At 43.8% G+C, this 26,412-nt stretch overlaps 1 protein-coding gene and 1 non-coding gene across 2 annotated transcripts; both read left to right on the forward strand.

Annotated features, from left to right (window-relative positions):
- The first annotated feature begins 1,981 nt into the window (after window positions 1–1,981).
- On the forward strand, window positions 1,982–26,412 carry CDRT4 (CMT1A duplicated region transcript 4). Its single transcript, XM_049861570.1, has 4 exons — window positions 1,982–2,012; window positions 4,992–5,073; window positions 23,901–23,978; window positions 25,899–26,412. Exons 2-4 carry the CDS (start codon window positions 5,004–5,006, stop codon window positions 26,354–26,356), a joined length of 606 nt encoding a protein of 201 aa, XP_049717527.1. The 5' UTR covers window positions 1,982–2,012; window positions 4,992–5,003; the 3' UTR covers window positions 26,357–26,412.
- LOC126063337 (U7 small nuclear RNA) lies at window positions 25,180–25,241 on the forward strand. Its single transcript, XR_007514277.1, has one exon. It is a non-coding gene; the product is annotated as a U7 small nuclear RNA (small nuclear RNA).

The raw sequence follows: 26,412 nt of genomic DNA on the forward strand, positions 1-26,412 counted from the left end.
CCAGCAGGCGCCTGCTGTCAGCCCCTTGAATCAGAACAGCCCCGATCCAGGTAGGGCACGGGGCAGGCAGTGCCCTTCACTCACACCATGCTAGACCTGTGCTCTCGGCCCTGGAAGTCTGCTCCTGAGCCCTTGTATGATGTGTGTGTGTGTGTGCACGTGTGTGTGTGGGTGGGGGGCACATGTGGGTCAGTGCATGAGCAGGGGCGGGAGAGTGGTGAGTCCTCCTGGCTTCAGGGACGAGGTAGTATCCAAACAGTATTTATGTAGTAGGGTTGGATAAAATGGTTCCATGATAGGACCTGATGTTTTGGCCTGGCTGCTTTCATGAAGCCATTTTGACTCCAAAACCCCAAAATCAAAACCATTGCCATGGAGTCAATTCCGACTCGTAGTGACACTGTAGAACGGAGTAGAACTGCCCCATAGGATTTCCAAGGAGTGTCTGGTGGATTCTAACTGCTGGTCTTTTGGTTAGCAGCCATGCTCGTAACTACTGCACCACCAGGGCTCCATTTTGACTCCAAGGAGTCTTTAAAAAAAAAATTTTTTTTTTTTTTCTTCCTAAGACTTTAAAGGTTTGTCCTTAAAAAGAAAAGAAAAAAGGTTTGGTCTTAAAAAGAGACCACTAGAATTTTAGCTTTCTATCCCTCTCAAATAATGTACGAGACAAAAACTTCAATTCCATCTCTGAGACTCTCTGAGGCCTTGCCCCATCCCTCACTCCAACTCTGATCCCTCTGGCCACTTTAGTGTATCCCCTATGTCAAAACAACCTTGTCAAAATTGCCTTTGTTCGAAAGATTGCTTCATTTCTGTGGTTTATAGGCATAAGTTCCTTACTTACATCATTTCTCTTCTTTTGGCAGAAATTGTACTGCCCCCTAGAGATGGAAGTGGAGTGGGAGGAGGAATTATACAGGGAAATTGCTCCCATTGCTGACAGGGTAGGAAGCTCTTCCCTTAGTCTCATGGGTGAGATTTTCCCTTGAAAGGTCTGGTAAGGGCCTTGTATTGGTTATCTCTTGCTGTGTAACAAACTATCCCCAAATTTAGTGGCTTAAAACTGCAATCACATATTATCTCACAGTTTCTGTGGCTGGGAATTGGAGTGTGACTTAGCTCTGTGCCTCTGTCGCGAGGTCCCTCCGTGAGCTGCAGTCAGGGTGTCCTTATCAGTGCTGCTGTAACACAAATACCACAGTGGGGGGCTTTCAAGAATAGAAATTTATTTTCTCACAGTTCTGGAAGCTGAAAGTCCAAATCAGGGTCTTGGCCCTGTTGAATACGTTGGTGTTCCTAGGCATTCTTTGGCTTGTAGACAATCCCCACATGGTGTCTTTATCCCCTGTGTATGTGCCTCTGTGCCCATTCTGTTCTTCTTATAACTCAGAAGTGATTAGATTTAGAAACCACCCTACTCAGGTATGGCCTAATTAACATAACAAAGAAAAGCCTATTTCCAAACAGGATCATATTTACAAGTAACTGTAAAAAACTATGATTTCAATACATATTTTGGGGGTGGTGGTGGAGCAGAATTCAATCCATAGCACTGTTGGTCAGAGCTGTGGTATCATCTGAAGTCTCAGCTGGGGGGAGAATCCACTTTCAAGCTCACTCACGTGATTGTTGGCAAGACTAAATTCCTCACAGGCTCTTGAACTGAGGGCCTCAGTTCTTTGCTGGTTATTGGCTGGAAATCTCCCTCAGGTCCTGGCCCTATGCCCTTCTGCATAGGGAGGCTCATGGTATGACAGCTGTCTCCCTCAAAATGGAGAGAGCAAGATGAAAGTCAAAGCTTTTAGTAACCTAATCTCAGAAGTGATTTTTACCATTTTACTGTCACTTTCACTATCTCCTATTTGTTTGAAGCCACTCAAAAGGAGGGGATCCCACAGGGGTCTGAATACCAGGAGGAGGGATCATGGGAAGACATCTTGGAGACTGTCCGCCACAGGTCTTATAGGTCCGATTGCTCTTGAGTCTTTGTTCAGCCTGTGTGAGCTCAGGTAAGCCAGTGGCTGTCAGGGGCAGAGAGAAGTGAGTTCCATGTGCACCTTTACTCCTCCTGGGTGGCGAACACCTCTGTCAGAATGGCATTCCTAGGACCGCTCAGGGGCAAATATTCTGAGTTTCTAAACTACTAATTTCACCTCTGCTTCAAGGAAAGGCCACCCCCTTCCCTCTGCTCTTTGTCACTCTCTGAATAAAGCTTCATGCCACAGCTGCTCCTTTTAACTGCTGTATGTATATGTAAATCTCTAGATTATTCACAGTTGGAATCTGGCAAGACTTCTTGGCCCAGTTTTGCCCATTTAGTCATTCTGGACCAGGGCTGCAGTGGCCTGAAATGAGAAAGAGAACTCAGTTGAAATGAAAGATGTCAAAGCTAGAGGGGCACGACAGATGTGGCTGGTGACTTTGGAGAGATACACAGGTGTGTGTGTGTTTGTGTGTGTGTGCACACGTGCTAGCTTTGGAGAGTTACACAGGTGTGTATATGTGTGTGCTGGCTTTAGAGTTACACAGATTGTGTGTGTGTATATGTGTGTGTGCTGGCTTTGGAGAGTTACACAGGAGTGTGTGTGTGTGTGCTGGCTTTAGAGTTACACAGATTGTGTGTGTGTGTGTGTGTGTGTGCTGGCTTTGGAGGTATACAGATTGTGTGTGTGTTGTCTTTGGAGAGTTACACAGGGGTGTGTGCGTGTGTGTGCTGGCTTTGGGGAGTTACACAGGGGTGTGTGTGTGCTAGCTTTGGAGAAGTAGACAGGGGTGTATCTGTGCTGTCTTTGCAGAGTTACACGGGGGTGTGCCTGTGCTGTCTTTGGAGAGTTACACAGGGGTGTGTGCGTGTGTGTGTGTGCTGGCTTTGGGGAGTTACACGGGTGTGTATGTGTTGTCTTCGGAGAGTTACACGGGTGTGTGTGTGTGTGCTGGCTTTGGAGAGTTACACAGGAGTGTGTGTGTGTTGTCTTTGGAGAGTTACATGGGGTGTGTGTGTGCTGCCTTTGGAGAGTTACACAGGGGTGTGTGTGTGTGTTGTCTTTGGAGAGTTACACAGGGGTGTGTGTGTGTACTGGCTTTGGAGAGCTACACAGGGGTGTGTGTGTGTGCTGTCTTTGGAGAGTTACACAGGGGTGTGTGTGTGTTGTCTTTGAAGAGTTTACACAGGGGTGTGTGTGTGTGTTGTCTTTGGAGAGTTACACAGGGGTGTGTGCATGTGCTGGCTTTGGAGAGTTACACAGAGGTGTGTGTGTGTGTGTTGTCTTTGGAGAGTTACACAGGGGTATGTATGTGTGTGCTGGCTTTGGAGAGTTACACAGTGTGTGTTGTCTTTGGAGAGTTACACTGGGGTGTATGTATGTGTGTGTTGTCTTTGGAGAGTTACACAGAGGTGTGTGTGTGTTGTCTTTGGAGAGTTACACAGGGGTGTGTGTGTTGTCTTTGGAGAGTTACACAGGGGTGTGTGTGTTGTCTTTGGAGAGTTACACAGGGGTGTGTGTGTTGTCTTTGGAGAGTTACACAGGGGTGTGTATGTGTGTGCTGGCTTTGGAGAGTTACACAGAGGTGTATGTGTGTGTGTTGTCTTTGGAGAGTTACACAAAGGTGTGTGTGTGTGCATACACATGTGCACGCATTTGCGCATGCATGTGTGTGGGGTTCATATACTCTTTCTCATCCTAGGAACTATATAAATATTCCACTCAGGGCTGTGTGTGTATAGCATATATACACATATGTGGATGACTAATCCCTAACTGATAGTGAGGATGGTGTAGGACTGGGCAGCATTTCATTCCGCTGTGCATGGGGTTGCCATGAGTCATGGGTCAACTCGATGACAGCTAACAACAACACATAGGTGGATATACTTGGACGTAGATTCCTCAGACCTGCCTGGACTCAGGAATAGTCTCCAGAGGGTGTTAGTATGTCCTTTTGGTGAACAGAAGGCATAACCAGGGCTTAAGAGTGGGGAGTGGGACAGGTGTGGTGGACTTCAGATCTGGGCACAGCAGCATGGCCAGCGTATTGTCTGACCTCCTACTCTTCCAGCCTGTTCCCTGATCCTCAACTTGTTGATTTCACCTTTGGTGGGACTCATTTTGTTACTAATTTCTCCAGCCTGACACATGGACCACAGGTTTTGGCATTATGGAAGACATCAGAGCCTTGCATATTACAATGATGGTAACAGTCCAACAAAAGATCTCTGACCATGTGTCTAGGCCCTGTGCTCAGTGTGTTATATGAATCCTCTCATTAAGTCCTCATGGCAATCCAAGTATAACTCTAGTTATTGTCCCTATTTTACGGATAAGAACACTGAAGAAGCAGCTGGTCCACACTCTTACTGCAAATGATTATTGGTTATGCAGCATTATCTTATTAGGAACTTTTGCTGATTCTCACATCAGTTACTCTCTTGGTAGACTGAAGTACAAACGTAATTATTGCAGACACAATGGAACAGCAAGTGGGGAGCTGGTTTTTCTGCAATGCTGTGTGAGGGTGGATATGAAAGGCCAGGGCTTCTTTGGAAGAGGACCTTCATACCACACACTCCATGATGGGCCTGATCCCAGATTTTAAAAGTATTCGATGCATCGCTCCATCATGCCAGGGAAACATGTTAAAGTCCTCATTGTTTAACTGGAGTTCTGACTCAACAAAAACGCCTTTTGTCAGAACTTTGAAGTTTCCTGCCGTGTTACTCACATATTTTCTATGCAGATGGCAGTTGAGCTTCTTTGCGTACTATTTGTATATGTTTGTGCCTAGAAAGATTTATTTGAAAACTAATAACTAAAGATTTCTCCCCAATTTCAAAAGACCTTTTTCTTGACCTCTGCTATTTTCTCTTTTAACTTTAGCCAACAGTTTTCTATATAGTCAACTGTCCATTCTCCCCAAACCATCCATATTAGTCATATTATATTTTAGTGTGTACTTCTGCCTATTTACCTTCCTCTTTTTATGTTTCTTAGAAACCTAGTAAAATGAACCATACCAGGGACTTAAGGAAGTTTCCACGTGAAAGAAGTGAGGAAGACGGGAGAACAGAAAGAGGTAAGCATACCTGGCCGAGGGTTTGATCATAGCAAGCCTCAAAGTGGACAACATGTGGGCCCAGAGTTGACTGGAATTTAAAGATCTTACTTCGGAGCCTTTCAAAACTCACAGTTTAGGGAAAGAGACAGACATATACCACAAATTAACTTGCAGTGGGATGAGTGCTCTGATGGATGAGGTGTGCATAAGAGACTTGGAAGCACAGAGGTAGGATGTGTAATTCTACCTAGACAGCCAGCACAGGCCTCCCAGAAGAAGTATCCTTGGAGCAGTCCTGGAAGCAGACATAAGGAGAATTGCGATCAGGGCCACCTGTCTCAATTTATAGTTATGGTGAGAAAACAAAACACACGCTTGTGGAAAAGGCATTTCTCCCCACAAACAGCACTTGGCAGTGATGAGACTTGGCCATATTTGGTGGGAGGCAAAGGTGCAAGGTAGCAATGGAAATGGAGGCTCGGAGGAAAAGTGGAATAGGATCAAAGTTGGAATTCAGTGCCTTCGGGCCCCGTGGACCTTCCAAGTAAGACAAGGTTTCACTGCACCTTCCAATGAAGCCTGAGTCTGGCACTGCTATGGCTGTTCCTGGGCACCTGCAATGTGCTTGGCACTCCACATGCAGTGTGTCATTCAATCTTTGCAGTAATCCTACAAGAGAGGTATATCATCCCCATTTTACAGGTAGGGAAAACCTAGCATTCAGAAAGATAGGTTAAGGGATTTTCCCACTTAAAAGCAATAAGCGACAGTGTCCAAATTTGAACACAGGCCTTTCCATAAACCACGTTGTCATATTTGTTAGGGTAATGTCCCACTTCTTGTCATTTGGCCATGATTGTGAGGATGACACAGGACTGGGCAATGTTTTGTTCTGTTGCACATACAGTCTCCATGAGTTGGAGTTGACTTAATGACATCTATCTACCCGTCTGTCTGTCCGCCTATTTGTCTGTCCATCCATCTGTCTGTCTGTCTAATAGTAGCTGGTGCTGAGTTAGCTAGTGCATGGTTTCCACTGTGCCACATACAAGTGTGTAGCTATAGATGTTTGGATTTCCCATGATCCTTGAAAATGCTTGTGGCAATTGTACAAACATCTCGTCATCTACTGATTGTTGATCCAAGTGCATAGAGACAGAGGAGTGAACGGTATGGATGCCCTTATGGAGATTACTTTCTATACGGAAGAGAAAACCAAACAAATAAGTAAACGACAAAAGTATCAGTCAGGTCGAAGGCCAGCGTAGCAGAGGCAGGGGTCTGGGGACCGTGGTTTCAGGGGACATCTAAGTCAATTGGCATAATAAAATCTATTAAGAAAACATTCTGCATCCCACTTTGAAGAGTGGCATCTGGGGTCTTAAATGCTACCAAGCAGCCATCTAAGATGCATCAATTGGTCTCAAACTACCTGGATCAAAGGAGAATGAAGAACACCAAGGACATAAGGTAATTACGAGCCCAAGAGGCAGAAAGGGCCACATGAACCACAGACTACATCATCCTGAGACCAGAAGAACTAGATGGTGCCCGGCTACAACCGATGACTGCCCTGACAGGGAACACAACACAGAACCCCTGAGGGAGCAGGAGAGCAGTGGGATGCAGACCCCAAATTCTCATAAGACCAGACTTAATGGTCTGACTGAGACTAGAAAGACCCCGGTGGTCACGGCCCCCAGACCTTCTGTTGGCCCAGGACAGGAACCATTCCCGAAGCCAACTCTTCAGACATGAATTGGACTGGATGATGGGTTGGAGAGGGATGCTGGTGAGGAGTGAGCTTCTTGGATCAGGTGGACACTTGAGGCTACGTTGGCATCTCCTGCCTGGAGGGGAGATGAGAGGGTGGAGGGCATTAGAAGCTGGTGAAATGGACACAAAAAGAGAGAGTGGAGGGAGAGAGCAGGCTGTCTCATTAGGGGGAGAGTAATTGGGAGTGTGTAGCAAGGTGTATATGGGTTTTTGTATGAGAGAATGACTTGGTTTGTAAACTTTCACTTAAAGCACAATAAAAATTATTTTAAAAAAGTCAGGCAGGGATAGAGCTCTGTAGAAAATTAAAACAGGAGATGTGATAGTGAGTGGGTGACTAGATAGCCAGGGAAGGCCTCACTGAGGAGGTATCATTTAGTCTGGGTCCTGACTTATGAGAAGAAATAAAATACAAAGATCAGAGAACTTTCTCCCTTTCTCTGCCATCAAGACAAGTGTGGTTACCATTCATCCTTGCCATGTCTTCTCATAAGACTGTTAGGATCAAAAGATCCTGAAACAAAAGCAGAATTGCCCCATTCTCCAATGGATTTGAATGAAAACCAGTAATAAAATCAGGTACACCTCCAAGAGGAGACATTGGAGAAGAATCAAGCTGGGTCTATGAAGGAGTTGCGCATGTGATGGCACACAGATGTCCCTCTATCAGGTGCACTAGCTTTCTACCATATCAAGTTGAAAATTTCACCACAATCTGTACAATTGAACATGCATTGGGAAAACTCTGGTTTCTTCCTTTGTTTTTATGCTTCTGCCTTAAGAGATTGATTCCACTAATAAATATGTGAGACCTTTTGTTTGAAAATAAAAAAGATCAGGGAAAATTCATTCCAGGCAAAGGGAGCAGCTGGGGAAGGACCCTAATGTGGGAACAAGCTTCCTGTGTTTTAAGAACAAGAGGAATACCAGTATGGCTGGGAGGAAGTGAAGGCTGGGAAGAATGGTACCAGCGAAGGCTGGAGAAATAGGCAGGGGCTAGATCAAGGGGGAAATCCCTAGGTAGTGAAATGGTTAATGTGCTCAATCACTAACCCAAAAATTGGAGGTTCAAGTTCACCTAAAGGCACCTCAGAAGAACAGACTGGCTATCTACTTCTGAAATATCAGCCATTGAATACCCTATGCAGTGCAGTGCTACTCTGACATGCATGTAGTTGTCATGAGTTCGAATTGACTCGATGGCAACTGGTTAGATGAGGGAGAGCTCTGTAGGCCAACGTAAGGAGTTTGCGTTGCATCCTAAATGGAATGGGAAGCCACTGGAATGTTAGGTGGGGGAATAAATTAATAAGATTTATTTTTAAAAACATATTGCTCTGGGTCCTCTATGGAGAAGGAATTGTAGGGGAATAAGAGTGGAAGTAGAGAGATCATTTGGCAGATATTGAATAGTCCAATTTAGAGGTGATGGTGACTTGGACTAGGATGAAGAAGTAGAAAAGTAAAACAATGGCAGAGGGTAGAGAGGGCACTGGTAATGTACTGAATGTACTGTGTGAAGAAACAAGAGCAATCAAAGATAACCTCTAGATTTTTGCCTTGGGCAATTTGGTGAATAATGGCTGTAGTCCCTGAGATGGAAAAGATTGGAGAAAAGATGGAAAACATTTTAGGGAGTTAAGAGCTCTATTTGAGCCATGAAAAGTTTGAGATCCTGGTAGATATACAAATGAAGATGTAAAAAGGGCAATTGAATTAGTCTAGAGATCAATGTTCAACAAATAGATGATGTATAAAGCCACAGAACTGATTAATGTCCTCTTGGGAAAATGTGGAGATGAAAAAGAGAAGAGAGCCCAGAAGTCATCAAAGGAGACCAAGAAGGAGGGCCAGTGACTTGGGAGAAAAACAGAAGAGTGTAGTGTCATGGAAGCCAAATACGATAGTGTTTGAAGAAAGTGAGAGTGCTCAAGTATACCCATGGCCATTGCATTTTGGAAGGTAAGAGGGGAGAGGCCCAGAGTGCAAGTGGAGAGGAGTCCTTTGATAGCAATAAGGACATTTTACCCATTGTAACCAGAGCAAGGCAGAGTGCACAGATGGCAGTCAGTTAGCAGGGATGGTGGGGAGATGAGGGAGTTCCCGGTAGACTCCAGGATTTTTCTCAAATGAGGGTGAGGCAAGGATCTCAGCTGAGAGTGAGAGGGAGAAGCAGGTGGAGAGAAGGTTTGAAATAGTTGTTTGGGGAGTGGGAAAGTAAAAAGTTCAGGGAAGGGGAGATAAAAGGATGAGCTGGTTATGTTGAATAACTTTGAGATAGAAGTGCAAGAGCGTGGAATATTAATCAAAAGGATTCTGGAGTGAGACTGCCTGAGTACATATCCTGGTCTTGTCACTTGGACAAGTTACTTAACTTCCCTCTACTCTAGTTTCCTTCCCTGTAAAATTGGATGGTTTTTTTTATAGCACCTAATCCATAACATTGTTGTGAGGATTAATGTGCCCAGTACATAATAAATGGCATAGAGGTGATAGCTATTATTATTTTGTGTGAGACTAGTCAGCACAATTGTGTTTTTCTCTCAGCTTGTTTAGTTGCTGAGGTAAAGGCACCCAAAAGAGCCAAAGGCACCCAAAAGAGCCAAAAGCTTGGGTTAGTACTGGGGTTTTGTCATGCAGATACGGCAGAGGTGGAGAGAAGCAAGGGAGTTGAGGTTATTTGCCAGGGATTATAATGAGGGATCAAGGAATTTAAACAGGATAAAGTAAGAGGTGAGGACATGAGAAGGTGACTGAGAGACAGAGGTAGAATGAGTAGATTGAAAGAGAGGACTTGCTTGATTGGGAAGACCTGCTTGAGAGGATAAGCTGGAAGGATAGAGGAGGTCAAGTCAGAGAGTAAGACGCTTGCCGTTGAAATTTTGGATGTAGTGCAATTATTGGTGATGATGAGAACCATGGACTAACTAACCACAGGGGCAGGTAGCTGAGACTGAGAAGAGGAGGAGATCGTTGGAGTTAGGTGGTCAACAAAGGTTGGGGTCTTGCATCAAACATTTATGAGATGATGAAGAAACCACTGATGATAGGTACAACGGTGCAAGGGAAGCCAGTGTGCCAGGAGCTAACATTGTCAGTCCAGAGGCCAGGGGTTAGAAGCTAGTAACCACTACGTGGGTGAAGGGGTGGTATAGTCTGATGACTGGGTTCCAAAGGGGGAAGGAAGGAAAATGGTTTGAGAATAGCCTTGCGGGGGAAGGAGGTTAAGTACCCCCTTCCATGCCCAGAAACCTTTGGGCTATGAGGGAAAAATCAGTCCTTACTTGAGAGGACTGCAGGGAGTTGTGTTATGAGGGCAGGGAGATGATCTGAAAAAGTGCTCTTGGGAGAAAATCCCAGGGGTGAATCAGCTTCTCATCCTCAGGTTTGCAGGTATTGAACACAATTTTGTCAGTTTACTCAAGGCCCCAGATAAATCCCCCACCTTTTGAATTCTGACTATTTTCTGAACATATTGTGTAAGCACTATTTGTAATAGAGTCGTTTTTACCTTCCCTAAACCTGGAGGACATTGACGGTTCAGTGGTAGAATTCGCGCCTTCCATGCAGGAAACCCTGGTTTGATTCCCAGCCAATTCGCTTAATGCGCAGCCACCACTTATCTGTCAGTGAAGGCTGCCCATTGTTATGGTGCTGAACAGGTTTCAGTGGAGCTTCCAGACTAAGACATAATAGGAAGAAAGACCTGGTGATCTATTTCTGAAAATCAGCCAATGAAAATGTATAGATCACGTGGTCCGACCCACAGCCGATCATGGGGATGGCATAGGACCAGACAGCGTTTCATTCCGTTGTGCATGGGCTTGGCAGGAGTCGAGGGTCGCCATGAGTCAGGGTCTGACTCAACAACAACTAGTAACAACACCAACCCTAACCCTAAAACAAGTTTTCTTTCTGGGAGGGTTAGGAAAAGTTTCCCTGAGTGGCTGAGATATACTCTGGGTCTTGGAGGAGGAGGAGTTTCTTAGGAAGAATGGAGAGTGAGAGGAGAATTCAGGGTAAAGACAACATCAAAAGAGTAAAGGTACGAGAGCATGGCAAGGTGGGGAACAGATGATGAGGCATTTAAAGAGAACGGAGTGTAGCGTGTGCATGTGTGTGCATATATGCATGCATGTGTGTATGTGTGAATGCATGTGTGTATGTGTGAATGCATGCATGTATGTGTGCATGCATGTATGTGTGTATGCATGTGTTTTTTGCATGTGTGTATGTGTGAATGCATGTGTATATGTGCCAATACCTGTGTGTATGTGTGCATGCATGTGTGAATGCATGTGTGTATGTGTGAATGCATGTGCTTATGTGTTATTGCATGCATGTATGTGTGAACGCATGCATGTATTGTGAACACATGTGCATGTGTGCATGTATGCATGTATGTGTGTATGTGTGTGTATATGCATAAATGCATGTGTGTTTGTGTGAATTCATGTGTGTATGTGTGAATGTGTGTGTGTATGCGTGATTGCAGGTGTGTAGGGGGAGAGTTGTGTGATAGGAGACGAGCTGGAAAGGTCTGTTGGGGTGGATTGCGAAGAATGTTCTGTACCGAGAAGGAGTCCCTGAGTGGTACAAATGGTTATCGTGCATGAATGCTAACCAAAAGGCTGGATGTTCAAGTCCACCAAGAGGTGCTTTAGAAGAAGGGCCGTTGAAAACCTTATGGAGCACAGTTCTGTCCTGACACACGTGGGGTCGCCGTGAGTGGGCGTTGACTCTGCAGCAGCTGGTTTTGTACACTGTGCTAAGGGGTTTGCGTCGATCTTGTAGGCAATAGAGAGTAAATTCAGTTTTTGAACAGAAGTACGACATGATTAGATCCTGCTTATTTGGCTTTCTCTGTTTAGAATGTCATGCCTTTCCTTCAACTGGTGTAGTGCTTAGAATACAATAGGCATTGTATCAAGAAATATTTGCTGAATGAATAAATGAATATATTTATAAATGATAATTCTTGTAGTAGCCATATGGGGATGAGCCAGAGGGAAAGAAAATAGAGGTATGAAGAAATATCTGGGGAGAGAGTTGAATTTGAGGAACAAGATGAAAAGAGAAATTGGTTTCTACTCGAAGGTCAGAAAGTATGGCAATGCCATCAACAGAAATAGGGCATGAAGATAGGGGAGGTGTTTGTAGAAGAATGGGGCGATAACAAGTACTGACCTTGATTTTAAAGAGGTTCAAATTTGATGAAAAGGCGAAACACCTAAAGGATATTGTCTAATAAATAGTTGGAAATAAGAATTTAGTCTCAGAAGAGAGATGTGCCCGAGGAACATGTTTTGGTAGCTATCAATGTCCCAGTGGTACTAAAGGTATGGAATGATAAGGCTTTGGGGAAGTAATTAATTCTGACCAAACTCAAAGGAAAATGATTAGTAATTCAGGATGCTGATATAATTACATATAATGGAACATATACCTATGAGTTATTTGATATATCCATTTTCAGAGGATTGTTTAATGACCACAACTTCGTAGCACAAAAGGGACTACTTTCATTGACTTGTACAGCACATGAGACACCTTTTTTACTCAATTGTTTCTCAGGGATCAAACATTTATGTTCACAAGTCCATAAGGAGTCTTCTTCTGTACACGGTGCTGTAAAAACCTTGCAAATCATTGAAGTATTCTTTTCACATTTCTTTGCTTTCTCAATAGAAAATATGGGACACTATTTGACAATTTCTTTTTTTTTTATTTTCATTTTTTTTATTATTGTACTTCAGATAAAGATTTACAGAACAAACTAGCTTCTCATTAAACAATTAGTACATGTATTTTTTTTGTGACATTGGTTATCAACCCCACGACATGTCAACACTCTCCCTTCTCAACTTTCGGTTTCCTATTGCCAGCTTCTTGTACCCTCCTGCCTTCTAGTTCTTGCCCCTGGGCTGGTGTGCCCATTTAGTCTCATCCTGTTTTATGGGTCTGTCTAATCTTCGGCTGAAGGGTGAACCTTGGGAGCGACTTCATTATTGAGCTAAAAGGGTGTCCGGGGGCCATATTCTCGGGGTTTCTCCAGTATCTTGTCAGATCAATAAGTCTGGTCCTTTTTGTGAGTTAGAATTTTGTTCTACATTTTTCTCCAGCTCTGTCCATGACCCTCTATTGTGATCCCTGTCAGAGCAGTCAGTAGTGGTAGCCGGGCACCGTCTAGTTGTGCTAGACTAAGTCTGGTGGAGGCTGTGGTAGTTGTGATCCATTAGTCCTTTGGACTAATCTTTCCCTTGTGTCTTTAGTTTCCTTCATTCTCCCTTGCTCCAGATGGGGTGAGACCAGTTGAGTATCTTAGATGGCCACTCACAACCTTTTAAGACTCCAGATGCTACTCACCAAGGTAGAATGTAGACTATTTTCTTTATAAACTATGTTATGCCAGTTGAGCTAGATGTTCTCTGAGACCATGGTCCCCACAGCCCTCCGTCCAGTGATTCAGTCCCTCAAGGAGTTTGGATGTGTCTATGGAGCTTCCATGACCTTGCCTTGTACAAGCTGTGCTGGCTTCCCCAGTATTGTGTACTGTCTTACCCTTCACCAACGTTACCACTTATCTATTGTCTATTTGTGTTTTTCCATCCTCACCCCGCCCCTCCCTTGTAACCATCAAAGATTGTTTCTTTTTGTGTGTAAACCTTTTCACGAGTTTTTATGGTAGTGGTCTCATACAATATTTGTCCTTTTGTGATTGACTGATTTTGCTCAGCGTAATGCCCTCCAGATCCACCTGTGTTGTGAGATGCTTCCCAGATTCATCGTTATTCTTTATCGTTGCATAGTACTAGTACTCCATTGTGTGTATGTACCACAGTTTTTTTTATCCATTCATCTGTTTGAGAGGCATCTAGGTTGTTTCCATGTTGTTGCTATTGTGAACAATGCTGCAATGAATGTGGGTGTGCATATGTATTTGACAGTTTCTTGGTGGCTCAGGAACTTAATCAAGAACACCTATGAGTTATATTTGATATGATAATTCCAGAATAGCCTCCATTACTGTTGGGGGGCATGAAGCTGGGGGTCTCTTCCCTAAAGGGCTCATGTTCACTGTGCCTTTATAGTGAGTGTGTTCCCTTGTTCTTAGGGCCCCTCAGCAATCACCCAGTATCTTATTCAGTCAAACTTCAGTTGGCTGAGGCATTTTGTACCTAGTTGCTTGGACAGGGTTGAAGGGTGGCATTCACTTCCCTCCTACATTTTTAGCTGTAGACATCTCACCTTGAAAATTTAGAGATTAATTTTTATTGATTCCATTGCTGTTCCCTTATTGGCACATGGTGAGGCACCCAACCTTACAACTGAGTCTTACCAAAGTGTCTCAATGTGTGGGATGTACTTGAGGGCAATTTCCCTGTCCAAGGAGAGCTGATTCTTTTAACTTTCCCAACCAATATGGAGGAATATTGACACAGTTCTCCTGCCTAAAGTTTGCCTCACTGTGGGGCTGGGCACCCGCTAGCTCTCAGACTTCATTTTAGTTTCTGATCTCATCTCTAGTGGGCTGTGCTTCTGTGACTAGTAGACCTTGGACCTGGTCGGAACCTTAGAGATTATGGCTGCAGATATCTTCCCTGCTGTTGTCCGGGAAGATAGGGCAGCAGGGGGGACACTGCTCACCTCACAGTACTGAAGGAGTAGCTTTGGCAGTGCAGAGATCTCTGGGAGACTAGACAACTTCAGCCACCGTCATTTTCTGAGCACCATGCCGTGCAGAAAATGAGCTCTTCATTTTAAAAGCTACTGCTCATGACTTAGGAGTCCCTGGGAGGTGCTAACTGAAAGCTTGGCAGTTTGAGTCCACCAAGAAGTGCCTTCGGAAGAAAGGCCTGACTTTTTAATTCTGAAAAATCGGCCATTGAAAACCCTATAGAGTGCAGTTCTACTCTGACATACATGAAGTCACCAAGAACTGGAGTTAACTTGACAGCATCTGGTTTTTGTTCATGACTTACAGAGGCTAAAATTGGAAACAACTTAAAATCCTCAGACAGGGACATGATTAATAATGGTTCACTGGGTTGGTGGGTTATTGAGTAGTTTCTAAAATAATTATCATGAAGAATCTTTAACAACACGAGAAAAGAATCAAAATATAATGGAAGAGAAAAAAAAAATGACGGGTTTGAAAGAATATGTGTATTTTATGACCGTAACCATGTAAAAATCTAGGTTGAGAGCATGCAGATAATAGTTGTGTGATGGTAATGGGATTATGTGATTTTAAAAAATGTTCTTCTCCAAACTTCCTAAAGTGTTGACATATAACTTCTGTTATAAGAACACATTCAAATAAAATACAGCAAAATGCTACTGGCCACCATCAACATGACACATACCCTGAATTGTTTTTCTAGAAATGGGGTTGATTTGTTCTAGTTTCTTCTTACAATCTTCTCTTAAAAAATATAGTTGGCCAAATGTGGAAAGGAGTATGGACTCTGCTTACTGGATGGAGTTTGTCTCTGCAGGACATTGAAATGTAGCCTCTTTCACTCCGTCTTCTAACTTGAACAGTGCTGAGCATCCACCCACAACCTTACCTTCCTTTGTTTTATCCCTAACTTCTGTTTCTTTCTTCTGTTTAATTTCCATTTTGTAAGCTGCTTTGGACTAAATTTATTTATTTATTTGGAATGTGGTTTAACTGTGGACAATCATTGGGACAATTACTGGAAGTTTTTATTTAATCATAATTTGGGGTTACTCATGACCCAAGAGTTATGTGCAATGTGTGGCACATGTATTTTCTCACATTTTGGCATGGACTGGAGTAATTGCAATACTGAAGACATGCTGTCAAATGGCCGATGGAATAATTGAGTGCTACAGAAGTCAACTACTTTAGTTATTTGCTTCCAGGCAAACTGTCAAATGCAAGGCACCTTCTTCAAAATAAACACTGCCCTGGTTTTCTAGTGTCTTGAGCATTTTAGAAAGGGGTAGCCTGACCCATTGTTGAGACCGGTCCTGGGAAATGTCTGGCTGTTTCCCCCATGTGTTCACTAGGTTCACAATGCCTCCATTGTCTGAATGGAGCAGGACTTCCTTTTACTGATTGATTGGACATTGTAAGGCTACATGTGTTCATGGTCCCATTACTTGTAAGCCACCAGGCAGGCAGAGAGAGTCTCTGAGCACGAATTGCTTAAAGCCTTTCATGCTTTGTTTCCTGAATACGAGGTTGTAGGGCTACCTGTTCCTCCGTATCTTTCCTATTTGCCTAGCCTATCGATGTGCAAGTCTGTCCCAAAATATTCATGGAAGGAAAAGGTTGAAAAGTTCTCCTCTGATTATGCCCATTTGCCTTTTTCTAGACATTTCATTTTTAAATTCAGAGCTTGACTTCTAGCTAATAAAGGACATATGTGCTTTTTGCCTAAGGGGTCTTCACAGCATATCTTAAAAAGGGAGTTTTAGCATTCATGATTGAATGTTCCTTGGATAAATATAAAATCTGGATTTGTAGTTATACCTGATAGGTATACAATGCCCAATACTTCTTGTAGTGAATTTGTGAAGTGTTTATTTAGCTGACTCAATGTTTAGTTCATACATAGAAACACACCGTTTGGAAAGAGCCTGTATTACCAGTGTACTGGAAGTAGAACATGGAGCCTGAGCAGAGAAGCACATCACTCAGCATCTGAAAACAGCCAGTGAGCATTTTAGACCATGCCCATTGCTCACCGTTTCTCTTGTCCTTCAAGATTCAGCTCATCCAATCTCACTTGAACCTGTTTATGGAAGCCCACTACCCACCCAGGCTGTTATTCTGTCTTCCTCACAGTGCCGTGAGCTCCTTGAACCAGGCTCCTTCCTCATTCTTCTGTGCTTTCCCAGCACCCAGCGTAGCACCTGACACACACTTCTGTGTACAATGGCTGATGGGACTTGTTTTGGTCTATGCACAGGATGTTTCTGATGGTGTGATTGACGTTTGCCATTCTTGTTTGATTTGTTATTGACATGGGAAAAACCTGCCTTTATGTACACTTGACATAGAGAAGGTGTCTTGGTTTTCTAGTGCTGCTGTGACACAAATACCACGAGTGGTTGGCTTTAAAGACAAAAATGTATTTTCTCACAGTTCTGGAGGCTAAAAGTTAAAATCAGAGTCTTGGTTGTGTCTATGCCTTGGTTCCTTGGTTTGTAGATGATCCTTACCTGGTGTCTCTCTTCCCCTGTGTATATATCTCTCTGTCAAATCTACTCTTTTCATACCTCAGAAGTGATTAGATTTATACCCCTATTTGGGTATGATCTAATTAACATAACAGAATTATATCCACAGGTATAGGGCTTAGAATTCCAACACATATTTTTGGGGAGGCACAATTTTATCCATATCAGAATGGTAGACCCCCAGAATAGAAGCAAGTGTGGAGAATCTATGAGGGGTTTTGGGGGAACACTTCTTAGAAGAGTACTGTTTGGCGCTCTGTATGTATTTGTTTAATGCATTAATGAATGAATGACTGAATAGATTAATGATGCATTAACTAATGATCTATTAATATATTTCTACTGTTGGAAAATAGACCACCCTCAAGGTACATGGATAGTCATTAGAGAAAATATGTAGAAGCATGTCATGAAGCAGTGCGTTCTCCTCCCACCCACCATCTGTGGTGAATCAGTAATGCCAGGTTTGGGTTAGAGATGGGCGTTCTGATTAGACTCCCATCTCCCCATCCGAGATGTGTTAGAGACGCTTGCTCCTCCAGAAAGAGGCATGTTCTATATTAGAACATACTGAGAACTACCAAAGCTGTATCCTTTGTATCCAGTAATGGGCTTGTTTGTCCTCTTCTTTGAGTGTGTTTAGGGAGGGGCAGTGGTGACGAAGAGACAGTGGCCAGCACACTGTTGTATAGGGACGGGGGAGAGAGTTTCTTTTCTTTCCCAAGGACCAAATTGCTCCTCACCACCCACACTCTCCTCTGTGTTAACAGCTCCAGGAGCTCCCTGGCATCAGTGTTGCTAAAGGAGCATCCAGTGATGATCTTGCGTGCAGTATCTACAGCCTGTTAGATAGAGATATGGCTGTGGCAAGAGTCCACTCTAGTGTCCATAGGATAGGGGCAGGGTAAAGAGGAGGAGAGAGCCATGACAAGGTAGGGCTAATGGGAAGTCTGATAGGTGTGAACTTGGTGCTTCACTCAGGTCTGAAATGCTGAAAGGCAGTGTGTGCACTTGACCTGCAAGATGGGCGCTGTCTGGGTCTCAGCTAGGCCATGGGGGAAGGAGATGGGCACATAAGCCACACACGTCACTTAAGTTGATTTGTGCCCAGAAATATCTGTAAAGACTGCTATTCCTCCAGACTCGGAGATAAGCCTCCCAGGTCACTTCTGGCTTTAGCAGCAGCTTCCTCTTCAGCCAAAAATAAATGAGGAGTAGCCAGAGGGCAGAAAAGGAAACAGAGGGAAGGGGAGGAAATTGAGGGTTGAGGAAGATAAGATGCAGAGGCAAAAGGAAGCTCTGTATCAGGTTCCTCTTTGGGGAAAATGGGATTCTCCTCCTGGCCCTAGAAGGCTTAAGGAGAAACGTGAGATAAGAGACACAAGCAAGTCAAAATGCTTGTAGACTGGAGCACGGAGAGGAGAGGACAGAGGCTGAACGGAGGGAAGTGGGTCTAATTTGCCATGGAGCACTAGGCCCTCGTGTTGGCTTGTTCTTCTGGGTATGAGTGCTTCCGTGAGATTCCAGACCTTCAGAGGCTGAGTCCATAGAAGACTATCTCTGCCTCAAGCAAGTTCATTCTCCCTTCCTCCACTGATGCCACAACACATGCTTTGGTGCTCACAGGTCCAGAATATTGGCTGAGAAGGACAGTGTCTCAGAATCTGCACAAATGGATCAAGGACAGCCTTTCCCAAAGCATGTTGCTCCGGTTCCTAATTCTATGAGATGTCCTACCTTATAAAGAAATAAATAAAAAAATCCCCTGGTCAAAGGAGATTAGGAAGTGTTGTATATTCAGTCTATCTTTTGGAGAGTCACAGAGCAAGTCAACATATTATAGATTCTGAGAAGTCCTGAGTAAAGGAATTTGTTTAACAGGACATCTTCCAAGCTTACATGACTGAGGACAGGCCTACAATATTACACCACATTATAGACTATGTGAATGGTGCCCCATGGATTAAACAATCTATATTACTATATGTGATGACTCTTGCCATGGACCTTTCTGCCCCCCTATAAGTTATACCTATTAACTGACATCTTGGGGGGTAATAGTGGTTTAGTTGCAGAATTCTTGCCTTCCATGTGGGAGACCTGGGTTCAATTCCCATGCCTCATGTGAAGTCACTACCTGTCTGTCAGGCTTTTTGTGCTGAAAAGGTCAGCAGAACTGCCAGACTAAGATGGACTAGGAAGAAAGGCCTGGCAATCTACTTTCAAAAATCAGCCAATGAAAACCCTATGAATCACAATGGCAGATTGTACATAGGGTGACCATGAGTTGAGGGCTGACTCCACCTCAGCTAACAAAAATGTGAACGTTTTGAGAAATTCTGTGGGATACAGCTTGGGAAACAGATTATAATTACATCTTCCCCACCATGTATATGCAAACAGCACTATTTCACAGCATTAGTGGGGCAAAAAGTCTGAGTGGTGTTGACTTGTGCCAGTACACTAATCCGTCAATCCTGCCTGGAACCCACAAAATCCTTTTGCAAGAATGGTTACCTAAGCTAAGGATGCAGCTTGTTGGCACAGACAGAGGGTGAGGTCATTATCTTTGTATGAGAAGCTGATCCAATGCCTATTCCTTAGCTCTTACTTGAACCCCAGGCTCTCCTCCTTCACTGATTAAATTCGGTTTCAGTATCGGCAGGTAGTGGTGGAAATGGTCCATGCACTCTCAAAGGCCATAGAGACGGCAATACTGAGTGTGTGAAATAGTGAATTGTTGGATAAACCTTATGTCTCAAAACTGGAAAGAAACGGAAAAGGCCTCCTGGACCCATTTCCTATCTCTAAACCAAAAAACAAACCCACTGCCATTCAGCTGATTCCGACTCATAGTGACCCTACGAGACAGAGTGGAACTGCCACAGAGGGTTTCTAAGGCTGTGAGTTTTCACGGAAGCAGACTACTGCATCTTCCTCCCGCAGAGCTGCTGGTGGGTTCGAGCCACCAACCTTTCAGTTGGCAGCTGAATGCTTAACTGTCTGAGCCACCAGGGCTCCTTTTTCCTGTCTCTAGATAGTTAATAATAATCCCTTATAAATCTTCAGTGTTTCTTTGGCTTAGATTTTAGAACAGTGGCTCCTAAACTTTGCTGCCCAATAGAATAACCTGAGAAGGTTTCATAAATTCCAAAGCCTGGGTTATATCCAATATCGACTCAATCCGAATGTTGGGGGAGGGAGCCAGGTGTCAGTAGTTTTTTAAAGATCCCCAGGAATTCCAATGTGCAGCAAAGCTTGGGGACCACTGGTTTAGAAGCACTTTAATTTCTAGACATTTTATTACTGCAACTATGACTCTGAGCGAAGAAGGCCAGGAATTTGTCTTCATCATCCTTTTATAAGTGCAGTGACCGAGGTCCTAAGAAGTCCAGGAACATGATCAAGATACAAAGTCGTGTCAGGTTCCAAACAAATGTCACCCCTTTGAATTTATCTAGGGCAGACTCATTGTATCAGAATAGACTCTGGAAGTGGTGAGACGAGGGGTTGAGTAGTGAGAGCACTTGGCTTGGGAGCCCAGTGGATTGGACACGGGCCTTTGTAGAAGAAACAAGAAAGCCACTTAAATATAAGTCTCCTGCCCCTCATGTCAACACTGTTTCTGTCTGTGGACTGCTGGTTTGCATTTCATTTACAGGGAGAAAAAATGGGACTTTTGTGTTGGAACCGAAGGAATTATAAAAGCCCACAGTTTGTCTTCAGACTTAATGTCAACTATTTGTCTCCTTTTTCTTTCAAACAAGGGCTCACCGTGAGCCTTGAGGCAGTCTTAAATATTTTCTCCCTTGGTTTTATAGTTTTTTTCTAGTGCCTGCATCAGCAGGTATGGGAAAAATCTACCATTCTATAGGATTGTTCTGCCAGCCACACAGGGGTCCAAGGAGATATGGTGAGAGGACTTGAGCAAGATGATGCTGAGACAAATGATTCACTAACAACTTGGCTTCTCTGAGGCTTTGGGGAACACTGACTACAAATTCAGATGCAAGGATGAAAGAAATTATCCTTAACTCCCAAAATAACACCAACTCAAACTGTTTTTTCCCCATCTGGCATGATTGATTAACCCTGTTATAGATATGGAGATGGCAGTACTGAACACATAAAAAAACAAGTTCTTAGATAAAAACATGTGTTTCAGAGCTGGAAAGGAACTGAAAAGATCTGGAGCCATTTCTTATCTCTATGTAATTAATAATGTTATTGTTTGTTGCCACTGAGTTGTCCCCAACTCTCGGTGACCCCGTATACAACAGAATGAAACGTTGCCCAGTCTTGCACCATCTTCACAATTATTGGTACGCTTCAGTTCATTTCTGTGGCCACTGTGTATTTTGAGTTCTTCCAATCTATGGGTCTCATCTTCCAGTGCAGTGTTGTTGTTGTTAGGTGCCATTGAATCCTGACTTAAAGTGACCTTGTGTACAACAGAACAAGACACTGCCTGGTCCTCACAATTGTTGGTATGTTTGAGCCCATTGTTGCAGCCACTGTGTTGATCCGTCTCGTCGAGGGTCTTCCTCTTTTTGCTGACCCTCTACCTTACCAAGCATGGCGAGACAAAATCTCGCCATCCTCGCTTCCAACGAGCACTCTGGCTGTACGTCTTCCAGTGGAAGTTCTTCTGGCAGTCCTTGGTGTATTCAATAATCTCCACCAACACCTTAATTCAAATGCATCAGTTCTTCTTCTGTCTTCCTTATTCATTGTCCAGCTTTCACATGCCTATGATCCACTGAAAATATCATGGCTTGGGTCAGGTGCACCTTAGTCCTTAAAGTGACGTATTTGCTTTTTCAACACTTTAAAGAGGTCTTTTGCAGCAGATTTGCCCACTGCAATGCGTCATTTGATTTCTTGATGGCTGCTTCCATGGGTGTTGACTGTGTAGAATGAAATCCTTGAGAACTTCAATATTTTTTCTGTTTATCATGATGTTGCTTTTGGTTCAGTTGTGAGGATTATTGTTTTCTTTATGTTGAAGTGTAATCCACAGTTAAGGCTGTAGTCTTTGATCTTCATCAGTAAGTGCTTCAAGTCCTCTTCAGTTTCAGCAAGCAAGGTTGTGTCACCTGCATATCACAGGTTGTTAATGAATCTTTCTCCAATCCTGGTGCTGCATTCTTCTTCGTATAGTCCACCTTCTCAGATTATTTGCTTAGTGTACAGACTGAATAAATATGGTGAAAGCATAGAACCCTGATGCACACCCTTCTTGATTTTAAACTATGCGGTAGACCCTGTTCTGTTCAAACAACTGCCTCTTGGTCTATGTACAGATTCTCCATGAGTGCAATTAAGCATTTTGGAATTCCCATTCTTTGCAATGTTATCCATAATTTGTTATGATCCACATAGTCAAAAGCCTTTGCGTAATCAATAAAACACAGGTAAATATCTTTCTAGTATTCTCTGCTTTCAGTCAAGACACATCTGGCATTAGCAATGATATCCCTCATTCCATGTCCTCTTCTGAATCTGGCTTGATTTTTTCGCAGTTCCCTGTTGATGTACTACTGCAACTGTTTTTGAATTATCTTCAGCAAAATTTTACTTGTGTGTGATATTAATTATATTGTTCAGTAATTTCTGCATCCTGTTGGAAACCTGTCCACCATGGGTGACCCTGCTGGTATTTGAAATAATGATGGCATAGCTTCCAGCATCACAGGAACACGCAAACCACCACAGTACGACAAACTGACAGACGAGTTGTGGTCCAGCAGTATACAGGAAAATATTGTGTTGTGATCCATCAAGTTTTCATTGGCTAATTTTCAGAAGTAGATCACTAGGCCTTTTTCCCTAGCCTGACTTACTCCATGAGCTCTGCTGAACCCTGTCTGCCATGGGCGACCCTGCTGGTATTTGAAATACCGGTGGCGTAGCCTCCAGCATTACAGCAACACACAAGCTACCACAGTACAACAATCTGACAGATGGGTGATGGAGTTAATAATGTTGTTGTTGTTAGGTACCATTGAGTCAGTTTTGACTCATAATGACCCTATGTACAGCAGAATGAAAGACAGCCCTGTCCTGCGCCATCCTCACAATCATTGCTATGTTTGAGCCCATTGTTGCAGCAACTGTGTCAATCCATCTCATTAAGGTTCTTTCTCTTTTTTGCTGGCCCTCTAATTAATAAGAGTTACCTTACAAATCTTCAGTGCTCTTTGGTTTAGAACACTGGTTGCTGAATCAGCAATTCTAGAGATGGGACCCAGCCATCTGTTTTTTAACAAGTTCTCCTGATGATTGCACACTCAGGTTTGAGAACCTCTAGACTGTAATTCCCATCAAATTGCCCACCAGCATGGCCAGATAAAGCATGAAGTCATCCCTCCTCCAGCCTCTGCCTGGGGCCCATACTTTCTTTTCTAAGCTTGCATACATCCAACTCCTGGCAGCTCCCTCCTTGGCCCCGTTCCAGACACAGCAGTGCAGGCTGGAGAGTGGGAACTTGACTGTAATGAAAGGGCTTAGAACTTGACTTCTCGTAGAGAAGATGGCATAGTGTTGAAGTTGGGACATATTTTCTCCACCTATCTTTATGGTCCAACCTCCATACAGCTGCCAGGCCTGCGCCAGCACTTGCTTCTTTACAGCTAGGAGACCAGAAAGCAGGACACCTGAAGGTTGTCGTGACCTTCTCTTTTGGGCTCCCCCAGCCTCTCTTCAGCTTCACAGAAGGCATCATCGCCTCCTCTGATGGTGGAGTCATCTTGGCCTCATGCAGACCTTTAGGCTCAGGATCACTGGGGGAGTACTAATTACTTTCTTCTCAGGTCAGTTTAGGGGAGGCCCCAGCTAACAAGTGTGTTTTCCCAAAGGCATTTGGACCATTGGCATGGACAGCGCTATAAACATGAAAGAGAGGAGTGATGCAAGAAAGATGAAGACAGACGAAGGTAGGGTTGTGGACCATTAAAAATGGAATCTACTGGGGTGGGGCTGACCAAGGTTGGAGGGTTTGGAGTGGGAAAACATAGAATTAGGGTTCAGTGTGTGGCCTGTCTTGTTACATTGGTAGAGAATGTCACATTCATTATCTAAGAGAATTCTTCCAGGAGGATGCAAAGTGGTTGCTGCTCACTTTATGCCACACAGTTTTAGTTTTTCCCTTGGCATATTCATGCAAATACTCTACCTTGCAAGATTTGCATTTAGCATTTGCTTAAAGGAGAAAGGGGTAAACAGTCAAGTCTGTGTTTGGAAGTGTTGATGCATGTTTTCTAGTGTCGCACATCTTACCTTCCTTAGAAAGAGTCATACACGGCTTATAAAGGGAGGTGGAAACCTTCCACAGCACATTCTTCACTAACAGACCCACCCTGGACCGTCCAGCTCCTGAATCCTAGCAGGAACTCCTCTTGCCAGCATTATCCCCATTTACAGGGTTTTTCATTGACTTCAGTTTGGAGATGGCAAGAAGAATCATTTAACCCTCTTCCTTCCCAAACTCCCATTGAAATGGCCGAAGAAATATAAAAGTAGGGCAGGTATGCACCACTTTGGAAAATGGGAAAATAACAGCTACAGGAAAGAAATTTTGAGGCCTTTCTTCCAGCTGTAGTGAAGTTGCAAACGGAAGGAGGGAGGGACTGGTGGCCCATGTTTTGGTATCTGCAGGGGAGTAGGCTGTTTGCTAAGCTAACGGGTAGAATTTCTAACATAGCTCCTCTGCCCTAAGCACCCATAACTTCTGGCCAGTAGTGGTCATGAAGCGCTTGTGAGTTTTTGAGCTGGTAAGACTTGAGTTCAAATCTACCACTCGCTAGTTGAGCTACCTAGTCACCCTTGGTTTGATCCTTTGTTAATTGGGAGTATGACCCAGCTCATATGGCTAATAAAGATTGAATAAAATACTGTAGGCAGAGACATAGCCAAAATGTTAATAGTTACCTTTTGCTAATTGCTACATGCCAGGTACTATGCTAAAAGCTTTACATAAATGACCTCCTTTAATCCTTAGGAGTTCCTGGGTGGTACAAATAGTTAATGTGCTCAGCTGCTAACTGAAAGGTTGAAGATTCAAGTCCACCTAGAGTCACCTCAGAGAAAGGCCTGGTGATCTACTTCTGAAAAACCAGCCACTGAAGGCTCTATGAAGAGTGTTACAGCTCTTTTATAGTTTGTCTAGCATGCTTTCCGGTTCTTTCCTGAAGACCCCAGCCCCACCCCAGCCCCCGCCCCGAGAAAAAGAAAACCTTACGAAGCACAGTTTTACTCTGTAACAATGGGGTTGCCATGAGTCAGAATCAACTTGATGGCAACTGATTTGATTTTTGGTTTTAATCCTCAAGGATTAAAACTATGAAGCTTGTTTTATTTGAATCACTAGTTTACAGATGAGGCAACCGAGGTTTAGAAAGACTCAGAAGCTTGTCTAAGGCCCACAGTTAGCGAGGGTGGAGTAGGAATTTGAACACCGGGTCTGACTTCAGAGCCAATGCTTTCAAACTCTAGACTACATTGTTCTAAGCCCTTTAAATATATTATTTCACTTAATCCCCACAATAGCCTTATTGGTGAAGAAGCAGAAGTTCAGAGGTTAAATAACAAATACAAAGATTTGAAAGCAATACTGCTAGACCCCAAGGTCCCCGGTCTTCACCATTATTCTGTTTTCTAATTGCTACACTCTTCAGAATGTCATTCTGTCCCCCCAGCTTTGGACTAGATTTCATTCCTACTGAATACAAGGGGTGGAAGTGTTATTGTGTGTGATGTGGAGGATTTCAAAGAATCTGATACACTCCGATGCTCTAAGGAGTTGAATAATTGTACGTGAGTACCTTTAAGTTTCTTCTGTTTTTCTTTGCTGGTAGAACACACCGAAAACATTGGCCTTCCCCTGAATCTGCTTGAAAAGCATGACCCTTGGCCAGCCTATGTCACATACACCTCCCCTGTGGTGAAAAGACTCATTGAGAAAAACAGAGCTCGAGAGCTGGAATGCATGCAGACCATCGAGGAAGGCCGGCGGGGGTCAAGGCACACCAAGTCTTCCAGCGTCATTCAACTGAAACGGCGGAAGCCCCACAAATCCTCCAGCGAGGTTGTGTTGAAGGACGCGCTGTCAGAGACCACGTTATCGGTTTGGGGCACTTGCTCTGTAATGGCCGTGGCCCCCACTGCTCTCCCAGAACCCACACGCTTTGTTACAGATTCCAGAGACTGTCCCACCACCAACTATAACAAGATCATCTTCTCCCGAAAGCCCATGATGAGGATGGTCCCCTACAGCTCACTACTGGCCAGCAAAGAGAGACATCCCAGTGTTTAGCAAAGCATTTCTGCAGCCGTCCCATAAGGTTGTACGGCAATTAAGCTTGATTTGCC

This window comes from Elephas maximus, chromosome 19 (genome assembly GCF_024166365.1).
Source record: "Elephas maximus indicus isolate mEleMax1 chromosome 19, mEleMax1 primary haplotype, whole genome shotgun sequence".
NCBI lineage: Eukaryota > Metazoa > Chordata > Mammalia > Proboscidea > Elephantidae > Elephas > Elephas maximus.

Excerpts from the sequence above, each read along its gene's own strand:
- CDRT4 (XM_049861570.1), top strand. The coding sequence starts at position 5,004 with ATGAACCATACCAGGGACTTAAGGAAGTTTCCACGTGAAAGAAGTGAG. Across the intron at positions 5,074-23,900 it reads AGACGGGAGAACAGAAAGAG|GCATTTGGACCATTGGCATG; the intron begins GTAAGCATACCT and ends GTTTTCCCAAAG. Across the intron at positions 23,979-25,898 it reads AAAGATGAAGACAGACGAAG|AACACACCGAAAACATTGGC; the intron begins GTAGGGTTGTGG and ends CTTTGCTGGTAG.